Here is a 23,825-nt window from a genome sequence, read left to right as displayed (position 1 = left end):
GTCTTAGCTGGTTGTCCTGTCATCGTCGGGAGGGAACTGTACTCGTTATATCGCACTAAACTTTATACTTGAATGTCCTTTCTGGTGATTATGGGTCGGAAAAACTCTTATTGCTAAATGCGGCATCTTCGCTTTCTATTCCATCATCTTGGTGAGTCAAAAGGATCACAATTAGCACAGCCATTTTGTAATGAATTGTATCACACACTGATTGGCTTTGGTGGATATTTCTCATTCGATAACATACAGTGCATTAATCCTTCCTGTATGTATACCTCCAAGAGAGAGGCTTACATCTATGGAAGGCAGGACGAGGTTTGTCCTACAGCATTCTTTTACATGCAAACCTCTGAGCTGCTGTGTGTGTGTTGGTGTGTGGTGTGTGTGTGTGTGGGGGTGTGTGTGTGTGGTGTGTGTGTGTGTGTGGTGTGTGTGTGTGTGTTGTGTGTGTGTGTTGTGGTGTGTGTGTGTGTGTGTGTGTGTCGTGTGTGGTGTCGCGTGTGCGTGCGTGTGTGCGTGCGTGCATATTTACCCGTGATATTAAAGCGTATAGCTAAGTTGATGAGAAGCTTCAATCTATCCCCCAGGCCGTTTGGTATGTGTGTCATGCTTGTTTTGCACGTTGCTGTGGAAGCAGCTGCTGTTCACATTTCCGTGGTGGCAAGACCTAATTACTGAAGAAGAAAAAACACTGAGGATGCCAGACCGCAATTTAACTTTCCTATTGTTCAATTTTTCCCCCCATTTTTTTACACTTCATATAAGAAATGAAACATTGTCCTAAATTGTTTAATTAKCATGTATAAGTTGATTATGTACATTTAATTACACTGATGTATATATTTTCAACATATTATTTTAACACAATATCATTTTCGCATAGTATTAGTTTACTCAAATGGGTTAAGGGAATTAGTTATTCCAGTGATGGGGAAATGCAGATTGCAGACATCTGCTGCATAGATCTAATTGGACCAAATCACCCCAATGCAGAATGCAGACATCTGCTKCATGGATCTAATTGGACCAAATTAACCCTAGTGGATCTCTCTCGCTGCCAAATGGTAGTCTGGTTGAAATAAATTACAATTTTTATGTTATGTTTATCATGACCTTGACCCGCAATATTGTATAGATCAGGGGTCTCCAAAAGGTTGATTGCGAGCTACTGCCCACCTATGAGTAGCTCGCCGCATAATTCTGAAAGTACATCGAATTTTCACCACCGCAAACTCTCACAAACAAGTCTCACAAGTATCAGAAAACGCAAGCAATTAATGCAACATTGACATTATCCCACCCCTGGTTAGCCACTATTGGTTTAAAAAGCCAAACCTAACAAAATATCTGCCAATTAATTTCCAGCAATATTTCCCCTCTGCCTGTGTGGTGCTAGCATTTGTCTATCACTCCATGTGATACCCATTGATGTCATAACCTTTGATGKGATAACCTTCTTGTGGGTTGACAGAAATACTTTCCCCAAATCCTTCTCCAATTAACTGTTATGCAAAGTAGGCTTACCTGGCAGAAATATATCATGAGTAAGTATATCATTTGTATCTATTATTTGCAAACGTTGCCATGAAATGAGCCGCAGCAGTACAGAACCATGGCATGACTGACACATTAGATGGCACATTACACTCAAAAAACTAAATTGGTTAGTTTTCTTCCAAACCTAAAAAAAATGTATTTTGATGTGATTTAAGCACTGGTATGGATACAGAACATCCAATTGTGTTGTTTCTCTGTGAATTTTTTTTAATTTGAGAGTGAAAATCAAAAAAAGTATGAAACCAGGAAAAATAAAACTGAGAACACATTATTTAGGAAAATATACACATATAAAAAAAAATGTTTGGGGGGGTGATCACAGATTATATAGGTCCCCCCTAGAGTTGTTAATTAACCATTATTTTACTTGGTATATTGACAGAAAACATAGTGCACTACTTGTATTGTACACTAAGAACCCTAGGAAGAGTTGCGGGGTAGAGGAGAAGAGAAGAATGTGCCTATTTGAAAGCTAGAAAAAAAATTGTAGCTCACAACATTACATAAAAAAAAAAAAAAGTGCCCTTTTTCTCCCCAATTTCGTGGTATCCAATTGTTAGTAGTTACTGTCTTGTCTCATCGCTACATCTCCCGTACGGGCTCGGGGGAGACGAAGGTCGAGAGCCATGCGTCCTCCGAAACACAACCCAACCAAGCCGCACTGCTTCTTAACACAGCGTGCATCCAACCCGGAAGCCAGCCCGCACCAATGTGTCGGAGGAAACACCTACACCTAGCGACCTGGTCAGCGTGGCACTGCGCCCGGCCCGCCACAGGGAGTCGCTAAGAGCGCGATGAGGACCAAGATATCCCTACCGGCCAAACCCTCCCTAACTCGGGCGACGCTAGGCCAATACATTAAAAAAAAATTAAGTAGCTCTCATGCTGAGAGGTTGGAGACCCCTGGTGGAGATAGACAGTGTAGTGTGTATGATTCCACGCACAGCCAATGGATTACCTATCGATGGTACCTGGTCTCTCTCTCTCTGGCTCTATTGATTCCACTGTTTGCTTACGAGCTGGAGCAGACGGACAAAAAAAATACTTGTTTCTCATTAGTCAAAGAGGCACCTAAGCATCGTTACTATGATAAAACATGAACTGCATTGAAGAAATGTCACCTGGCCTGGATGTACTGCAGTAGAAGTATGACTGGAGTGGCATTTTCTCTTATTCCCAGTGCAGATAAGACTGTTTTGTTTCTGAGGGAATTATTGTGGTAAGTTCCCAGTGTGCTTTGGCTTGCCAGATCCTTGTCCTAAGCTGTGAGACAATCACACAAAGCAGTTTCGAAATCATATTACATTTCAGCGGTACAAAGATAAACACTCACTGCCAAAGTTAAGATGTAGTCATTTTAAAGTGCTCTTCACTCCTAAGTTTGAATGCAGAACAATTTCTCATTGGTAGGTTTGAATGGGTTAGAATGTGATAAATGCATGCAGGGACTTATATGAAAGCCTTATTAACTATTAATGCAAATACTGTATGTGAAATTGAGCTGGGATGTCTTGAAAAGGTTGTTCATGTCCAACCACTGCCCTGGCCTGTTCTAGATGGGAGAATCAATCACTTTGATGGTGTTTCATTGTGACTGGAACAGTTCAAATAACCAACTTGATTTGCAGCCTGACTGACATCTTGGATCTCACATTGTTGTACACAGTGGGGAATTCCATCTTCTCTCTCTCTCTCTCTCTCTCTCTCTCTACTCTCTCTCTCTCTCTCTCTCTCTCTCTCTCTCTCTCTCTCCTCTCTCGAACACACAAGACACACCAAGAAACACACAAGAACACACAAGAACACACAAGAACACACAAGAACACGTGGATGTCATACGTGAAGATACATATTATGGACACCTTTCACACCATCACCAAAATGACATTAGGCAGGTGTGATTAATGATGTCTGAATATGAAATTGGCCTATCAAAGATGCCAGAACTCCTGAGTTAATGACTCTTCGTCCCTGTTATTAATTTAACACAACGAACCACTTCCAAAAACTGGAAAGGCTTATGAAAACATACATGAAAACATGATGTTTCTCAAATTGTAAGATCAGATCCCGAGTGGGTCAGACATGGTTCAGAACAGTTACTCCCTCACTGTTCACAGGGATAAACAGACTGCTTAGTGCTTACGCAAATTCCCTGGGTAAATKACAGATTTAAATTGTATTTACTGTCAGCTGAAGATGTGCATTTGGAGAGAGTGCAGGGGGGAAATAAAAAGGGAAAGAGAGACAGAGCGAGAGACCGAGAGAGAGACAGAGAGAGAGAGACAGGGAAAGAGGGGAGAAGAGAGAAGACAGAGATCCTATCATAGTAACCATGGTAGTCTATTCAGAAGAGGATGTCCATGAAAACGTTTAAATGAAAGGTGTCGCTTCTACCCAGGGTCTTTTCTTTTCTTGTATCTGTYACTTTGTTGATCCAACACTAAAGTGATTGAAAAGGGCCTTCACATTCAACACAAAGAGCCTATTCCCTCTTTGTCTGATTTGAAAAGTGCTTTTCATGATATTTCCTTTAAGAAACATTTGGGAAAATAGTCTCTCCTGTCCTTGTCCCAACAGATGTTTATTGGAAGTTATGTAACATGTCTGTCGCACACTCAACACTTTTCATCCTATAAAAGCTTACAATGTTTTGTTTCCATGGAGGCCAAACGAGACGTAAACAGTATCCTACGAGGGAGGGGAAGGGTGATCAGCAGGATAATTGCTCTAGTCATTTTGATTTTGTTATTTTTTGTGGCAAAGCCTCCAACTTTCTTAAATATGCATTACATCAGAGTTTTAGTCTTACAGTTATACACTGAGTGTACAAAACATGCTCTTTCCATGTCATAGACTGACCAGATGAGTTCAGGTTTGATGTCWCTTGTTAAATCCACTTGAGTGTAGATGAAGGGGAGGAGACAGGTTAAAGAAGGATTGTTAAGCCTTGAGACAACTGAGACATGGACTGTGTGTGTGTGCCATTTAGAGGGTGAATGGGCAAGACAAAATATTTAAGTGCCTTTGTATGGGGTATGGTAGTAGGTGCCAGGCTCATTGGTTTGAGTGTGTCAAGAACTGCAACRCTGCTGGGTTTTTCACACTCAACAGTTTTCCRTGTGTATCAAGAGTGAGAGATTGGTCCACCACCCAAAGGACATCCAGCCAACTTGACACAACTGTGGGAAGCATTGGAGTCAACATGTGCCAGCATCCCTGTGGAACGCTTTCGACATATTGTAGAGTCCATGCCCGACAAATTGAGGGCAAAAGGGGGTGCAACTCAATATTAGGAAGGTGTCCCTACTGTTTTGTACACTCATTGTATATGCAAAAAGCATATAATGCAGTGTTTCATGAACCTTCTGTGGGCTGTGACCCACCAAATGTCTTTTGAATTTAGACAAAATAGACAAAAACATGTTCCTACAACTGGAAAATCCAGAGTTTCTGACCCTCCAATTGGAAAATGCTGCGCCATAGAAGCTTTTCTTTGCTCCTTAGCAAATGTAGCCCACTCCAAAAACCTTAAAAACACGCTCATAACAATCACTATGAGAATGCAACCTTTCATGAAAATGTAGATTTTGCTTTGTTTCACCAATATAAATAATATAAATATATTTTTTTTAATCAGTTATAGTTCTTGAAATGTTGCTGTGCAGAACTGGTGCAGATGCAATCAGATTCTTTCACAGTGAGTTTTTAAGTAATCCATTGAGATTGAACATTAATGTTGCATTTTCCTCATCAATCCCCCGCTGCTACAGAGGTTGATGGCTCAGTTCAGACACTTGTYTCAGACTGTTCGGAATACTGACATACAGGTGAGAGCACTGCACTTGTGATATAGTGATGAAAAGTGACTTTATGGCCTATTTTAAGGCTTGCGGTCTGCGTGCTGCGATCTGATCAAATTAAACAGTGGTATTGGATCTACTGTTGCCACGGTCTCCACATCTTAGAAATTGATTCATTATTACTGCATACCAGCAGTCTGGACAATAGGCTTCATAGTACACTACATGACCAAAAGTATGTGGACACCTGTTTGTCGAACATCTCATTCCAAAATCTTGGGCATTAATATGGAGTTGGCCCCCCCCCCCCTTTGCTGCTATAACAGCCTCCACTCTTCTGGGAAGGCTTTCTACTAGACGTTGGAACATTGCTGGGGGACATTGCTTCCATTCAGCCACAACAGCATTAATGAGGTCGGGCACTGATATTGGGTGATTAGGCCTGGCTTGCAGTCGGCAATCCAATTCCTCTCATAGGTGTTTGATGGGGTTGAGGTCAGGGCTCTGTGCAGGCCAGTCAGGTTCCTCCACACTGGCCTCGACAAATCAATTCTGTATGGACCTCGCTTTGTGCACGGGGGCATTGTCATGCTGAAACAGGAAAGGGCCTTCCCCAAACTGTTGCCACAAAGTTGGAAGCACAGAATCGTCTAGAATGTCATTGTATGGTGAAGCATTGAGATGTCCCTTCACTGGAACTAAGGGGCCTAGCCCGAACCATGAAAAACAGCCCCAGACCATCATTCCTCATCCACCAAACTTTACAGTTGGCACTATGCATTTGGGCAGGTAGCATTCTCCTGGCATCTGCCAAACCCAGATTTGTCCGTCTGACTGCCAGATGGTGAAGTGTGATTCATACTCCAGAGATCACGTTTCCACTGCTCCAGCATCCAATGGCGGAGAACTTTACACCTCTCCAGCCGATGCTTGGCTTTGCGCATGGTGACCTTGTGCCGCTGCTCCGCCTTGGAAACTCATTTCATTAAGCTCCCAACTAATAGTTCTTGTGCTGACCTTGCTTCCAGARGCAGTTTGGAACTAGGCAATGAGTGTTGCAACTGAGGACAGACAATTTTTACGCACTACGCGCTTCAGCACTCGGCGGTCCCATTCTCTGAGCTTATGTTGCCTACCACTTCACCGCTGAGCCGTTGTTGCTCCTATATGTGTCTATTTCACTATAACATCACTTACAGTTGACCAGGGCAGCTCTATCAGGGAAGAAATTTGAAGAACTGACTTGTTGAAAAGGTGGCATCCTATGACAGTGCCACGTTATAAGTCACTGAGCTCTTCAGTAAGGCAATTCTACTGCCAATGTTAGACTATGGAGATTGCATGGCGGTGTGCTCGATTTTATAGACCCGTCAGCAGCGGGTGTGGCTGAAATAGCCGAATCCACTTATATGAAGGGATGCAATATACTTTTGTATATATAGTGTATTACTGACGCATTATGTACATAAACAGCGAATAATGATTACTCATGATGAAATGTAGACATCAAATAGCAGCGATTGGGTTATAATTCCTATGTGGTATGAGTACGTCAACAAGTGCAAGAGATTGATATGATGATTAGTCATGAATCATTGAGCCATGTTTTGTGGCCATGCGTAGGTTAATAATAGCCTATTTGTATAGCCTACCGATCAGTCNCACCCCAAAAATGCACAAAAACGCACGAAATCTGCTGAAATACATTTTGTACATATATGCGCGAATTGAATGTGAGGCTGGGCTGATCAGTCATATGAATGGAGCGCTTTTTCAGCACCATGGAGAGCTACGGTTGTTGGCGCTGAACAGTAAGCAATTCTAGAAAAACAAGTCAGTCTAACATAGAAATTACTTTTAACCCCTTGTGACAGACGGTTTTTGTCATTTAATTGAAATTGTCATCATATTAGACAATAGAAATGTACATGTATGACAGGGAGATGATAGGGGTTTTGTGATAGTGAAGAATGTTCTCAATCAGGGGAAATATAAAATGAGGTAACCATAGGAACCCGATACATTTTGGGAACTTGCTGTTATCCCTTTCTGTCACAAGGTGTGGAAACAAAGTGAGATGGCGCGCGCCTGCATGTCTATGATTATGTCAAGTTGGGTTCGGATTTGGTGAACGGTGGAAGTGTGTCAGACATATGCGCGACATGGGCGGGAATAGACATGTGTTTATAAACCCCCAGTGTGTGTTTCGTGGGGCGGAAACACTTCACTGTGGCAACGAGCGGAGACGACGAGGAGAGGGGATGGGAGACGCGTCGCATGAGCGTCGGCTCTGGTTCTCCAAGGGTGTATGGGGGTTTGGCTAGAGGAGGCGCGTTGCAGTCTGACCCCTCCATACCACCTGTGTGGATGACCACTTCAACATCATCCGACAGCGTTGAGAACCACGKTTACTCAAAGACGGAGATGGGCGTCATTACAGTTGAGAACATGTTGGAGGAGTCAATGGCGCTTTCGAGACACCTGTCCGTGGATCGATATGAGCAAGAGCTCGGCTGCGAGAGGGTGGTTATCAACATTTCAGGCTTGCGATTCGAAACTCAMCTAAAAACTTTCAATCAGTTTCCCAAAACGTTGCTCGGGGACCGGAGAAAGAGGATGCGTTACTTTGACCCACTGAGGAACGAGTATTTCTTCGACAGAAACCGACCCAGCTTTGATGCCATTCTCTATTATTACCAGTCGGGAGGGCGCATCAGGAGACCTGTTAACGTGCCCATTGACATCTTCTCTGAGGAGATCAATTTCTATCAACTCGGGGAAGAGGCTATGGAAAAATTCCGGGAGGATGAAGGATTCATAAAAGAAGAGGAACGTATTTTACCAGATAATGAATTCCAAAAGCAGGTTTGGCTTTTGTTTGAGTACCCTGAAAGCTCTGGGCCAGCTAGGGGAATAGCCATAGTCTCCGTGCTTGTCATTTTAATCTCAATTGTTATATTCTGTTTGGAGACCTTGCCTGAGTTTCGGGATGACAGAGATCATGTCACTGTGGCACTTACAGTCAACGGGACGGCCTCCTACCATGTAAATCCATTCACCGACCCTTTCTTTGTGATAGAGACACTTTGCATAATATGGTTCTCTTTTGAGTTGCTGGTCAGGTTCTTCGCGTGCCCCAGCAAATCCACGTTCTCAAAAAACATAATGAACATCATCGACATTGTCGCCATATTTCCCTACTTTATCACTTTGGGGACAGAACTGGCTGAGAAGCAGGGTAACGGTCAGCAAGCCATGTCCCTGGCCATTCTCAGAGTGATACGGCTCGTGAGAGTCTTTCGTATCTTCAAGCTCTCCAGGCACTCTAAGGGGCTACAGATTTTAGGGCAGACACTAAAGGCAAGCATGAGGGAACTTGGACTGTTGATATTTTTCCTTTTTATTGGAGTTATCCTTTTCTCAAGTGCTGTTTACTTTGCTGAGGCCGATGACCCGTCATCCAGTTTTACAAGCATCCCAGATGCGTTTTGGTGGGCTGTGGTCACCATGACTACTGTCGGATATGGAGACATGCACCCTGTGACCATTGGTGGCAAAATTGTTGGGTCATTGTGTGCTATTGCCGGAGTGTTAACTATTGCTCTCCCTGTGCCAGTTATTGTCTCCAACTTCAATTACTTTTACCATAGGGAGACTGATGGAGAAGAGCACGCACAGTACTTGCATGTCAGCAGCTGCGAGCACCTACCCTCAGCCACAGATGAGCTGAAAAGGACTCGCAGCACCTCATCTCTGGGCAAGTCGGAATATATAGAGGAGGGCATCAACAGTGGGTATAAACAGCCCAACTTCACCAATGAGAATAACCAAAACTGCGTGAACATCAAAAAGATATTTACGGATGTGTAAACGCTTTCACTTTATATGGAGTATGATGATAGATAGAATACAGTTGCAACGACAATTTTTTCTATGGTGGCTAATCGTGACGTGTAGGTGCACACTGTATCTGTCAGGTGGAGTGTGCACCGCTATAGTGTACCACACAGGTTCAACCGTACTGTCATCTTTCGATTCGTCCTTGAGTCAAAAATACGTGTTGATGTTCGGTAGTTCGATAGGTTGTAGGCCTAAGTGTTGCATATTTACCCCCGAATCGAAGCAGAGTTGTCGTTGTGTTTTTTTGAGGGGGAAAGTTCAGTTATCAGTGTTCAGTGTTCTTGTCATGAATAGCAATATAATCTACAATGTCTGTATGATGTCATTTTCATCGGATGTTAATAGGCTATGCCTCACTGAATGGGCAACCTATGCGTATTGGAAAAATCATGGACATGACATACTGTAGCCTGCACTATGAGAGCAGACTGAGTATTGTTTAGGTTTAGGCTCTTATTGTTCTGATCTGATACAAAAGGGAACTTAGGCTACGTATTTGTTTTATGTTTACAATGTTACTTTTAGCATTACAGCTTATAGCCTATACCAAAAAAAAATGTTTAAGATATGGAAGGATCAAGACTTTGGAATGCCTTTGATAAAATACCTCCATAAAATCTAAATGTATCATTACGCAGTACATAGGTTAAAATATGTTGTATAGCCTACAATTGATAGTGGTACTAATCCTTGGTAATCGATGTATCTTATTAAAATTCGATCCAAAGACTGTCATCAGGACTATTTGGAATTTATTTTCCTACAAAACATGACTTCAAGACTGTTTCCATCATGGAGGATAGTGTGAGCACATTGCTGAAGACATGGACACAATGCATAGTGCGAGTGGATAGAAGAATGAAGAACAGCAAAGTCACGCCCCCTGGATGCGACTGAGCGCGCGTTGTGATGCAGTCGCCATGACGACTACAGATTCCTGGGTAAGAGCGACTGCCTCTAAATTGATACCGGCCTATGTGCCAGCTATATGAGTCAGAAACATTTATTCTCTTTTCAAAATTTGGTTAATTTGGTTAACTCTTCCCACCTGCGAACACATACAAGAGACACTCACATCAAACCACACCCTGAACGTGTTTCAATTCAGTCACGTTCGCTAGCATTTGTAAATGAACCAAATCTAAAATGAAGCCAAATCAGGAAGTGCAGTCACCCTTTAATGTTATCACTTTGCGACATGACCGTCGGGAAACGTGTGGCGAGGTGACTTGCGCCACAGCACTTTTGATTTAGTTTGATAAGATATATCGACGAAAAGGGTCCAAGTGTTGTTGTTTTTTAACTGATTTGCCTCATGATTTGTCAACTCGTATACATTTTCTCTGTCCTTCACATCGGAGTGATGCTGCAGTTTTGCATGGAAACAAGACTATTTTTGAGTCTGATCAACTGTAGGCTACTAACAACAGCCGATGCATAGTCTAGCCTACTATGGGGAGTTTTTCCTAGCCACCGTGCCTTTACATCAGCATTGTTTGCTGTTTGGGGTTTTAGGCTGGGCTTCTGAATAAACACTTTGTGACATCTGCTGATGTACAAAGAGCTTTATAAATACAGTTTATTTTATTTAGCCAATCCTCAAAAAGGGCTTTAGTTTTTGAGATACCCCTACCTACCTGAGGTAGAACAAAACACAACCACATTTTTTCACATATTTTACAGTATGTCTCCCATTTATGAAATGGATGGTTGTGTAAAAATATTTTACTGCAAAAGGGGTTAAAAACACAACATTTATTTTTGTCAGGCAGGACCATACAGAACTGAATGAGTGCAAATTCAACTYAGAAAGTTGTTTATTATTCAGCTACCAAAAGTTAATGCTTACATTCATCAGAAATACATCTATGGTTGCTAGCTAAGCCGCCTGGCCGTTCATTCTATCGTTTAGGTTGCCAGAGACGTGACCCAGTCTTAGTGGTACTAACAATGCTTGTTTTGATCAACCCGTCGTAGAAAACCTGCGCAAAGTAAGCGCGGCCCTGTCAGTTTTATTGTCCAATCATGTTGCTGTGTATAGGAACCCCCCCCTAGTCCTTCTTTAAATTATAATGAATATGAACAAGTACAGGGTTTCTGTAGTTTGACAGAGTTTTCCTCCTCCCCAAGACCAGGAATATTTCCAGGAGTTTTTTGTGACCTGATTAGAAAAACTCTGGTCCCATCATAGCCTATATATAGCCTATATACGTCATACCATATAAGGTCCGGAGTTTTACCTTGTTAAGTTACCAGATCAGGAAAAACTATGGCCCCCAGAAACGTTTTCTTTTCACCACACCACTCTGGGACCTCTGGTGCCACCTCTGCGTTGCGATTCCACAGATGGATTACCAGCCCGCCTTGAAGGAGAGAGCAAAGAGCCCTCCTTGAGCCTTAATGTGATAAATAGGTTGACCTATAGACTAATGAAACAAGCATTTACATAAAAATCTACTGTATAGAATGGTTTCATAGTTTTTGTGTAGCCTATATCCGAGACAACAAATTGATGAGACACAATCAATTTTGCATTCAATTAATAAACGTGTTTTTGGTTGTGTTATTGCATGCAAAAAGAGGATCAACATAGACCTAACACCAAAGAGCAGCAATAATATCAATATAGGTCTACTTCAACTGCCCGTTCAAAATATTATAGCTATGTTATAGCCATATTTTATTATCTGAAATCTTGCAGTCCTGAGTCGTTCATTACCATTCCTTCTCATTACTAGTAGGCCATGGGCCAGAGAGACAAATTTCATTTTTATTCCACTTAGGGGTGGCAAAGTCTAATGATGATTTTCATTAAAGTCCATGTCTGTAGGTTATATTTTGATCTGATACCCAGGTATCGGAGGTAGATAAATGTGGTTATCACTGCGTTATATGTTATGACCCCTATGCAGTTAGTAGGGCCAACAAGCTGGGGGGTATGAAATGTAATTTTGTATTATCATGGAACAATCTTTTCATACTAATGTAATTGATGGACAGTATTATTAACCTCATAATCCAACACCAATTAAGGTATGAAACAATTGAAATGGTAATGACACCTCTATGGGCCCACCTTGGGGGAATCAAAGGTCATACATGTAAGCATTTTGGGGTACATCGAGACAGAAAGGTCACTATTTAGATGTGCTCTATTATCACATGGCACCCTAGATGATAACTACATCACATTTCACACAGAACAAGGAGACCCATTGGGATTTTTGTTGTTGTTGTCATTATAGATTTCAGTCCCAGCAGCCTATTTTCAAGATGGCCACCATTCATTTCAATGGGGAGGGACTGCATTGATTTTTCATGGCGATAACTGAATACATAATTGGTGTAATATGAACAATAATGGCTTAAAATGTGTGTTACAATGAGGACAAGACAACATGATGGCCCAAGTATGTCAGTTATATGTATTTAGCCAAATATGACCAGAATAGTGGTAGAAAAAATGCCAGAAATAGCTGTCTGAATTGTTGAGTTTTGTAGCCATTTCAAATGTATTACATTAAAACACTTAGAAAATGTTTTAGAGGCATTTACTGATGTCTATTGATGAAAATGATATGCAATATGATTCTATAAATTGTGTTATCAAGAAATGTGATGTGAAACCTGCACCGTACATTGCACCCTATATGAAATCCCATAGGAATGCATTACGTCCAGCAAAGAGGTACCTGTACCCCAAAATGCCTTCATAACGAGCACACCAAACTTAACATAAAGCTAGGAAAAGTCTAAACAATGATGCCTAGATATTGCTGATGTAACCACAGGGTACACATTTTCCAATATGGCTGCCAAACAGGCTCGATTGGATTTAATTGGATGGGCAGCACCTAGCCTAGCTGTTAAGAGCATTGGGCCAGTAACAGAAATGTCGCTGGTTCAAATTCCAGAGCCAACTAGGGGGAAAATCTACCGTTGTGCCTTTGAGCAAGTCGCCCTGGATAAGAGCTTCTGATAAATGACTAAAATGTAAATGTCTGACATTGCCACAACTCTTTCAATAATGATCATTCCAAAATGATTGTGGTTATACATATTACACATCCAATTTAGCCAGGTTTGCAAAATAGATCATCTTTGTAAAATATTAGCAGAAATATGCCAAAAAGTATGTCTAAAACACAATTCATACCTGGTTTTGGTCAGTATTTGCATCCCTCATTCTATATTTTATTTTCAAACAATTAAAAAGTATCTTTAATATTCCTAAAATGATATTTCACTGGTTTGTAGTGATTTTAATGATATACAATATTATGTCTTGAATCCACCGTTAACTGTTCCTCTCACAACAAACAGAAAGGCCATATAGGCCTAAAGGCCAAAAAAAAGGAGACGGCAGTGGACATAGACAACCTATGCACATACACCAGCATATATAGAAACAAATGTGCCAAATGTGCCAAACGAATGTAATAACACATGAACAAATAAAAAAAAATACATTAATTATTATTATTGTCAATCTCTGATAACTAATCACTTATAACAACAATGAAGATGAGTAGGCTAATTATACTGATTCATAATGAATCATGATAATTAGGTCACGTCTTTTGAAAGTAAAAATGTGAGAAGGACAGTACATGCACAATGTAATGTCAACAAAATAACGTAAACAACATATTGATTTGTTTTTTCACTCTCACCGTCTGGGGGCTGTAGGGCTGGTCATTTGCACCGTACTCCCGCGGGGTATTGTCCCTGTTCTGCTCTACAGTCTCCCTCTCCATCCCGCAGTAAGAGCAGCTGTTACGATGAATCATAGCCATCACCAGCCATGGTGCACCGTGCCCTTCCACCAAGGCTGATCAGACCCAATTCACCTAGATTTAATCAGTTACGCACAATTTAGATTTAGTTGAAATCTAAATGGACATAATAGGGCCTGACTATCTCTGTTAAAAACACATCATCCTAGTTGAGAAACCATTTGACATTTGAAAGTGATAGTGCTGAATGCAGGAGAAAATTGTAGTAGCCTAATTAATTGGTTGTTAAAATGGGCTAGAGCAGAATTAGCTTCACAGATCTCTTTTTATGTCCTTATAAATTTACCCAACACTACTTGAAAGGGCCATTAACAAAACAACGCTCAGCACTGCCCTCAAGTGAGATAACTTATGTAGGACAGAGAGGATAGTTAATTGTTACGTTCCACATTATGATAGTCTAGACTCTTATTCCCATATCGAACATGCATAATTCAATCAAAGATGAATGAACTGATAATGGCAGTATATGTAAGGATGTATGACTTGACAGAATCCTAAATCACATGTAATTTCCCCTTTTTCACAGGATGGACATTTTCATCACCCCATCTCAACCTGCCAACAACCATCACCCAACAGACAATGCAGCAGCAAAACACCTACACTCTGGAGGTCATTTATCACTATATTTTTCTTCCTTATGTAATGTGGTGGATTATGATGTAAACGAATGAGAGAACTTATCGTCTTGGACATACTGTACAGTCATAAAAACTGCCTGAGTTTCAACCAAAGTATTTTGACTGACCCATAATAGACTTTAACGTCAGTGTCTCAAACTCTTACCTCCAAAGGCCTTACAGGAGGATTACCCTGACACATCACTATGGGATTCAAGCTCCACCAGCACAACCCTCCACCAGCACAAATCGTCCGCACATACACACTGTACTGTACTGGCCCGGAGAGAGAAGCCAGAGGCAAGGTGCCACGGACACAGTGCCTTCAGCTGAGACCTCACCTCCCCTCCAATGGACTGCCTAGGGGAAATGAGTGTGTGCTGCACTCTGTCTCTTCCCTAGTGTCTTAGTTCTGGAATAAGATCCCAGAGAGACCAGTACAAGAGGACACACTGTGTATGTTGCCGTTATGTATCTCCCTAGTCTTCAGCAGGCCTGTGTTTGGTCTATAGCTACCCCCAGTGGAGTAGAGGACTGAGGTCATGTTTTGTAGCATCACAATGTATTCATGGTGTGTTGTCGTTGTCCCAGGACAAATGTAAGCACATAAATGTGTCTGCAAATCAGACAGCGTTTGCATGTGGTTACTTAAGTGAAAATAATTTCAGGGTCACAAATTGGGATTGTTCATCTCAAGAGGTGACTGTCTTTGAGAAAATGTATTTAACACACTCACACACGCGCTAGCACACACACGTATTATTGCATTCCTCCACAGGAGGTTGGTGGCACCTTAGTTGGGGAGGACGGCCTTGTGCTAATGGCTGGAGTGGAATTTGTGGAATGGTATCAAATACATCAAACACATGGTTTCCATGTTTTTGATGCCATTCCATTCGCTCTGTACCAGCCATTATTATGAGCCGTCCTCCCCTCAGCAGCCTCCACTGCATTCCTCCTCTTTTTCCCTTCCTCCTCCTCTCTCTTCCCATTCTACACTCTCATCTCCTCTTTCCAACATTTTATCTTCTTCACCAACAGCGATAATAATTGCATGGGGAAAGTCATCAGATTATCTACTCTTCAGAAGCAAATGACGTCACAGCTGCAGGTTGTTCCAGGTGGCTTATCAGAAGTGCTGAGTGCCTTTGTTCTCTCTGACTTCTTTCTCGAAACATGGTCCACTCTTCGCTTCTCCCCACTTCTTTTTTGTATCGTTGGGGAAATTAAAACTTGTCTGTGAGTTATCCTAGCAATAGATCACTTGTCAGTAAAACTCACCATTACTGCTAATGTGGAAAACCTCAAGCTGCAGTTCAGTGCATCTCCCAAGATTCCTAAATGAGTCATGTGATTCCATTTCTATTTAGTCAACCCTGCACATACATTACATACATTACATACATTACATACATTACATACATTACATACATTATATCTATGTAATGTAACATGTTTGTGAGTTTGAGTCTGTGTGTGTGTGTGTGTGTGACTGTGAAAGTGTGGGACAGTGTGTGTGTGTCGGTGGGAATGTGTGCAGCATGTACAGTACTGAATACATGTACGCTTGAGCCGATACCCAGCTGTAAAATGTAGATAGTCTCAGCTGGTACTGTACGCCTGGCTGACTGCACTCTAGAACCCTTGGCATCGGAGTGCTGAGAGACACTTCTCAGGAAAGGCACTCTCTCTATTGCCAGGAATGAGGAACAACCCCCCTTCATACATCCACCCACACACAAACCACACACACACACACACGTCATCCATATCATAGACTAGTTGCACAAAACGAAGCCAAGCCCCCTTGTTCTCTGTGGCTCGGTAGGGGCTCTGGCTGCAGGCAGACGTATGTGCGTGTGCATGTTTGTGTCATGCTCATGCAGAGGAGGAGAGGAGACCCCGAGCATACTCCTTCCACTCTCAGGCAGACGACATCTGCCACATGAAAAGAGTGATGCTGTGATGCAGTAAGGAGTGATGCAGATGGGGCGGCCGGTAGCCTAGCGGAGTGTTGGGCCAATAACCGAAAGGTCGCTGGTTCAAATCCCCAAGGCGGCTAGGTGAAGAGCCCAATTGCTCCTCCTGTATGTCACTCTGGATAAGAGCTTCTGCTAAAATGCAGCAGAAAGCTATAATGATATAGGGGATGCAGTACATTCTGGGGAGAGTACTTTTATGGTAGTACTAACTTCAACTGTATTGATGATTGTTTATATTTCTGCAACACCCCTTTTTCATGTTGTCTTAGCCCTAAAATGATATAAAAAGGTACAGTATATGGCATCAGCCAGGAATAGCATGCTTCAGACTTAGTGCTGTTATTACTCTGGGTGCAAACTGCAAAGCATCCATCTACTCTTCAGAGGATGTCTAATGACAGACCGGGGGGGGGGTATTTATAAGTTCACTCTTCTATATCATGACTCTGCCGTTCGACGCTTTGAGTCAAGACAAAGGGAAGCCCACCAATCATATCATGAGGAGTGTACACATACACACTTTTCTCTCAATGGATATAAATACCAAGCCAGTCATTAAGAACGGGTTTTAGTATAGAATGTTTATGTATTATCTGTGCTTAGCTCTTTGGCTGTATGTAAAACATGATCACTATTCGATCAGTTGAAGGAGCTCGAACGGGACCAAGCTACCAGAGATTACGGAAAATGTATAAATAAATTCATCAATCATTTAAAGGGAAGAAAGACTCATATTACTTTCATTGCTAAGTATGATACCACAGTTGCAAAACTGTTTCAATTTCTAACATTGTCATTGCCCCAAATATCCCAGTCAACAAAGTCAGGCAAATTCTTATGGTATTACAAGGCCTGTTTCAATAAACTGCTTTATGTTTGTACTGGACACTGTAAAATGCATTTGTCTCTAGAAAGAAATTCAAAGTGTGTGTACTGTGTTTGACTTTACCTCTAATATCCTGGATGTGAGGAGAGAGGGAGACTCTCCAGGAGTGATGTAACGACAGGCTTCCTCTCCTCTGCCTTATGAATCCCTAGGAGCAGTCACCATAGCAACAATATTAGACTAAGCACAAGGCTGTTCAATGGTAGAGAATTGTAGGTTGGAATGTAACAATATAGTCCTATTAAACACACTGGTTATATATAATCATGTTATTAAACCGTCATAATTTAACGGCTCTCCATCTCGACAGTCCTTAAAACACTTGATGGAAGAGACCAGAAACACAAATAGACTTCAGAATCAATAAGCCCACGCGGAAAGGAACTCACTATTAACAGTACCAGGAATTCACTATCAACCAGTCACCAGGAATTCACTATCAAAAGTCACCAGGATTCACTATCACACAGTCACCAGAATTCACTATCAAAAGTCACCAGGAATTTAACTATCAACAGTCACCATTAAAACAACCAGATTCAGTTTGCATGCTGTTCATTGTCATTGCCACCAAAATGTTGCCCCCATTCATTGACAGCTGCCCAAAACCTCCCAGCTCAGGGGACGACGTGACCTCTAGGGATGCCTCTGTAATCCCCCAGATGTCTACACTGAATGCCAGGTCCAGCTTCCTAGCCTCACATACGCACCATCTAGACACACGCTCTGTCTCAAACAGGGCTCCTCACTCCTGCTCCTGGAGTGCTGCAGTACTGCAGGCTCTTGTCCCAACTCTGCAGTGAAACAAATGATTTAGCTACTCAAGGTGTGGGAAATCATTTGGTTAGTTGGTGAATCAGGTGTTATTTCACACTAAATTTGGACCCCCCCCCAARAAAACAACAACTATACTGCAGAAACAACTCCTCAACCACAAAATACCTGTTCAGATCCAAATATATCCAAAAGGGCTAGGGGCTAGGAGGTAGAGGATAGCCAGTTGTTTCTGGCCCATACCCCAGTAACACACATGGAAGTTCCGTCATGGCACACAGGGAATCCCCTGCTATCAGTAGCACTGATTCATCCCTGCCTCTCACTGACTGGGCCTGAGTCATGCAGCAGCAGAGCCAAACTAAACTTTACATGAGCTCATAGAAAATGTTTCCCTGCAGCAATGGGATAGTTTACGGGTTAGGGTCTTCATTTATCCACTGTTCGTGCGGTCGTCAGAAATGCACATTTTATGAATGTGACCTTTTGAGTGAAATGTCACATTTCCATGGACCATAATCTTTGACCTATGCAAACTTATGATCAATAAAATACTGTTTTTTTTAATACAAACTGTCCCTACTGACAGCTTGTTGGTCTATAGCGGTATATGTGTTCACCTCTATCTGAGGTGAACTAGTCTGCTAGGCTGAGAGGGAGGCTACTGCTGATGCTGCTGCTGCTGTTGCCGCAGTGATATGAATGCCCTTGTGGTTCTCTCTCCTGGTGTCCTGGCTCGGCTCCAGTGTCTGCTCCGTGGCCACGCCCTCCATGCTGCCTGCCCTGCTGTGGCTGTACGTTGTCCAGGCTGCAGTGTGACTGGATCTCTCTGGACCTCCTCTCTCCTGTCCTTGCACACTACAGCACAGGGACACAGAGAAGGACAAGAGAATGTTCGACTATTACAGCACTTAACCTTGGGTCTCTTTGAGAACTGTTCACTCAGGGTGTCTACATTGCCAACGCTGCTTGTCTAGCAGCACTCTACAGTATGTATAGGCTACCTTGTTTTCTTTCAGTATCCTGTATGGTAAGTATACCACGTCCCCTAGCTGCAGTCCTTATGGTACCTCAAGAGAGCCCAGTAATAGTCTCTCTCTCCAAAACAATTGTGTTGAAATGACTCACATCCCAAGGGGATTGAAAATGTATCGGAAAAACCTTTTGCTCCAGGGTGCACAATCGCTAGTTGTCCTAAGAAAAAGAATGTTGAACTTAATCTGTTGACAGTATACAGACTACAGGAAGGTCATTTCAGTCCGAGTTGCCCATGAGACTGAAGACAGACCGACACTAATGAGGGTATTGTTCAAAGGTGGGAATTACATCATCGTATCCAGTAGCAAGAGAATGTGTTTTCATGCATTTAACAAATGCAGGGAAGTACATGATATCATCTGTGCCCTCTCCGCTGGGATTCTCCTGGATGTGCTACCTGATCTTGGCTGATAAGCTATTACTGTAATACAATTCAGTAYGTCTTTGAATGAAGGTGTCCTTGAATCCCTCTTTGAACCAAAACTGTCATTGAATCATTCTAAAGATAAACATTTCAAAGTACATATTTGGTGTACTTCATCAACCAGTTACTGTAATTCTCTCTTTGCATTATGAACAGTGACATTTTTTTATTCTTTATATGCCATKTAGCAGACACTTTCGTACAAAGCGATGTGGGCATACATTTCACATAGGGGTGGTCCTGGGAATTGAACCCATTACTCTGGCATTCYAAGTGCCATGCTCTACCAACTGAGCTACAGGGTAACATGTTGATTTTGTGTGTGTTTGTGTTTGTGTGCATGTGTGTGTGYGCGCGTGCRTGTGTGCGCGCGTGCGTGCATGCGTATGTGTGTGTGTGATTAAGCTGCTGAGACTGGGCAGTAATAAGGCTGGCGTCGTCTTATAAGAGGAGGCTGTCAAGCGTGTGGCTGGTGCATTGCAGTGTCAATAGTCCTCCGCCTGGAACACCCCACTCCCTGCTCTCTGCTACCTGCCGCACAAATAGACAGCCCTCCAGAGAATTATAACACTACTCAGGCTGCGAGAGACATAAACGTATACTGCCTATTCAATACGTCTAATTAAGCTAACACGAGSTGTATGCAAATGACAGGAAACAGATGCATCAAGAACATCCACTGGAGTTAATATTGAACGATAGCCACTAACTGCATCGCATTTTGTACTGCCATACATACATAAACTGTATRTCAATGGGACAAAGGTCAGAAAACTGGGTTGCGCTACCAGGCGTTATCCGAAGAAAAAGCGGCCATACTGTAAGTGTCAAAGACAAAAAAGCCTTCGTTTCACCACTCAAGGTTATTCTCTCAACTCTCCTTTCATGCTGCGCGGTGGTATTGACAGATCAGGAGAAGAGGACGGGTGGGGAGCGAACGGAAATCGATACCCTTTAGACTCCATTCACTGTCGTTGGCCCCCAGCCCCCTCCTCCACCACCATGTGATTAAAACACACACCGTTAGAACGCTAGGTGCCTTCACGTTTAATTCAAGTGACAGCTAATGCAACATGAATTGAGTTTCAGAGACTGCATTAACAGTTTTSTCATGGGCCCCTCGCTCATAAATAATGTCTACACTGTCATGGGGAACCTGGGAATGCCTTTAAGAGACAGTGGGAAAGGTGTGAGCATGTGTGGCGGGTTTATGGACGGAGCTGCAGGGGCAGCCTGGACGGTCCTCTTCCTACAATAGGGGCTGTAGCCAGCAGTAACCTTGATGAAGCCAAGTCTTACAATAATCACCACCTGGTCCTTCCCTCCCTAACACAACCAGTCAAGATGTTTTTGTCTTATCGTCAAACAAATCACTTCAAAAAGTAGGCTATGTTCGTCCACTCCAAAATAATTCCAGCATCTAAACACTGCACTGCGCACTTGCGCCATTTGATGAGTGGATATCTATCACAAAACAGCCAAAAGTGTGTCATGACATTTGGTGATTTTCATTGGGTCTACACTTTTGTAGCCTGAATTAATTGACGCGTCTTGCTGACAAAAATACATTTTTCTGTAGAAAGAAAAGTTGGGACACCCGAAAAATGCCTGAGATACGGGACTGTCCTGGGATGACAAGCGCAGCCACATATTTACCACTGTATCAGTACAAATGGCATTTGAAACAAATAGGAGAATGGTTGAATGAGCATTATTTAGAGACCTCCCAACGTTTGACTTTGTTGCATTTAAGGGGACTCATGTCTCATTCAGGGGGTCTGAGACCCCCCTTGGGCTCCCCTGTAATTCGCACTCTGATCCTCCCCGTGCACAGCATGCATTGTTTTGTAAGATATGAACAAGCATCATTCTATTGTATTCTATGCATCCTGGTATCTCTCTTAACTTTAACTCTCACAGTCACACAACAATAATGTTTAGTCAATACCACCTGCAAACATTTGTTCATAAACTTTTCACTTGACATCATGTAAAGTGTATTTGTGGCTTGAAATTGTGGAATAAAGCAGACTACAACTTCCTATGAGTCATCACATCCAAATAGGGCAGAACCAGAGTATACAAGGCTAGTTCACAAGGCTGTGAAATTGCAAAAACTAAAAACAATCTCTATGCACTCTCTCAAGGAACACGTCTGCCTTGTAACTCATATTTTCATTTAAAAAACCTATTAGAGGTTCTGGAAGTCCCTGATTAAATCCTTGCACATGGAATCACAGTTATAGTGTCCTGGTCGTGTGAGTCCTTCACAGTAGCTGGCTCTGTGAGTGTTACAGTGTTATGACTCGGTGGCTGTATTGTTTTCTGCCAGTATAAACTGTGGCCATACATGTTCACTGCCTTCTGATGACTGGAAAAGTGCTCCACACGAGAATGAAAAACATAGTATTATTTAATTGAATCGTTGTTATGTGGCTCTCTTTCCTTGAATGAATACAAATGTATCTATTTTGAAATGCCTTAAATGTATGTTGGATGCCCCTATTGATGACAATATGATGGTGCAGAACAGAACAAAACCCTAAATTGCTGTTGTGTCAAATAAAATGATGAAATCCTCAAACAATTATGAAACCACTCTCCCTAGCTATCACCCTCATGTTAGAGAAGTGTCACAGTTTCATATGACAGAATACGTTTTGGTGTATTACTTTCATATCAGAAGCATTTTGAAGTCATGCATGAGACTATGTCAGATAACAAAAGTGTCGTTTACAGTGTTAGGCCTGCTGCGTAATAAAATCAGAGAGTTGCACATTTACATAGTACACACTGTTAACTGGGTCGTGCATAGGTAATGATAGCCTGCATTTCATATTAATATACAATGATTAGCTATCATTTAAATCCAAGACCCGTTCCCTTTAAAACCCACGCTGCAGATAAGTGATGAGTGGCAGAGCTACAGTGCGTTTTCTCGCCCATTCTCCATCCCTAGTCTCTTTGTATGCATATCACTGCACGACTGAAGGTTTGAAGCTTTAGGTTACACCAGGCTAATGGCTACTACTGATCCTTAGAAATACTGAGACCTAGGGTAATTAAGCATGTTTTACCCCCAGCTAAACAGAGAACCAGGAAAGTGATGCCACTGATTCGGGTTGTGGCACTGAGGAATTGCATAATCTGGCTCTCAATCCAGGGTGATTCTTCATGCACGTCATCTCAAATCAATGTCGGAAAAATGCAGTTCTCTTTACAATGTATAACGAGGCTGCAATGCATGCATGGTTTTAAGAACGATCCTCTATTCATAGACAAGCACAGTCATAGCCCCCTGCATGTGTATATCTGTGAGCATTCTGCGTTTTAAACGCTGTAGCGTTTTCAATTAAGGAGAAAATAATGCACGGATTGTGATTTTCTTATTGAGCACTTGTCTCTTATTGAGCACTTGTCAATAGCCTACGCATGACTTGTAACCCACCGGGCAAAAACATAAATTCAACGTCTAGTTTTGATTTACATTTGGTTGAGTTGTCACCTAATGTGAATTCAACGTCACATCAACCAACATCTTCACCCTTTCATTTAGTTTAAAAGTTGGGAGAAAAAAATACGAAATTCCCTTAAATTGCTGACTTTTTGCAAATACAGTCATTTCGTTGATTCAACGTCATCACATTGACATTTTTGGTTGAAATTACGTGGAAACAACATTGATTCAACCAGTTTTTCTCAGTGGGAATTTATTTTAAATGAATAGTCGACTTTTAATACTCAAACATGTAGTTAGTTGACTAGGTTTATAGTGATGAGTCATAGTCGCAGATGGAGGTCTTTTAAAAATGAGAAAAATATCAGAAAACCGGTAGATTGTCCTTGCTTGGTTACTAAAACCGTATCCATCAACACAATTTATTAACCCCGTTAGGATTCTATCTTTCTCAGTGTTCGTCTGCATGTTGTCCTTATTTACATATTTATTTTGTCATATCACACCATGTRATACAAATCCTCCTCTACGCCACCTCCCCTCGATTTTTTCTTTGCAGATGTTGCCACTGAGCACCGTACGAGG

General features: G+C 42.0%; 1 protein-coding gene across 1 annotated transcript; it reads left to right on the top strand.

Moving 5' to 3' along the window:
- The first annotated feature begins 7,591 nt into the window (after positions 1 to 7,591).
- LOC111969737 (potassium voltage-gated channel subfamily A member 3-like) lies at positions 7,592 to 15,923 on the top strand. The gene is made up of 3 exons (XM_023995976.2): positions 7,592 to 10,201; positions 14,586 to 14,671; positions 14,854 to 15,923. Exon 1 carries the CDS (start codon positions 7,638 to 7,640, stop codon positions 9,228 to 9,230), a length of 1,593 nt encoding a protein of 530 aa, XP_023851744.1. The 5' UTR covers positions 7,592 to 7,637; the 3' UTR covers positions 9,231 to 10,201; positions 14,586 to 14,671; positions 14,854 to 15,923.
- Positions 15,924 to 23,825: the final 7,902 nt, after the last annotated feature.

This window comes from Salvelinus sp. IW2-2015, linkage group LG11, assembly GCF_002910315.2.
Source record: "Salvelinus sp. IW2-2015 linkage group LG11, ASM291031v2, whole genome shotgun sequence".
Lineage (NCBI taxonomy): Eukaryota > Metazoa > Chordata > Actinopteri > Salmoniformes > Salmonidae > Salvelinus > Salvelinus sp. IW2-2015.
The sequence above is the reverse complement of the archived record's forward strand: the minus strand, read 5'-3'. Positions and strand labels throughout refer to the sequence as shown.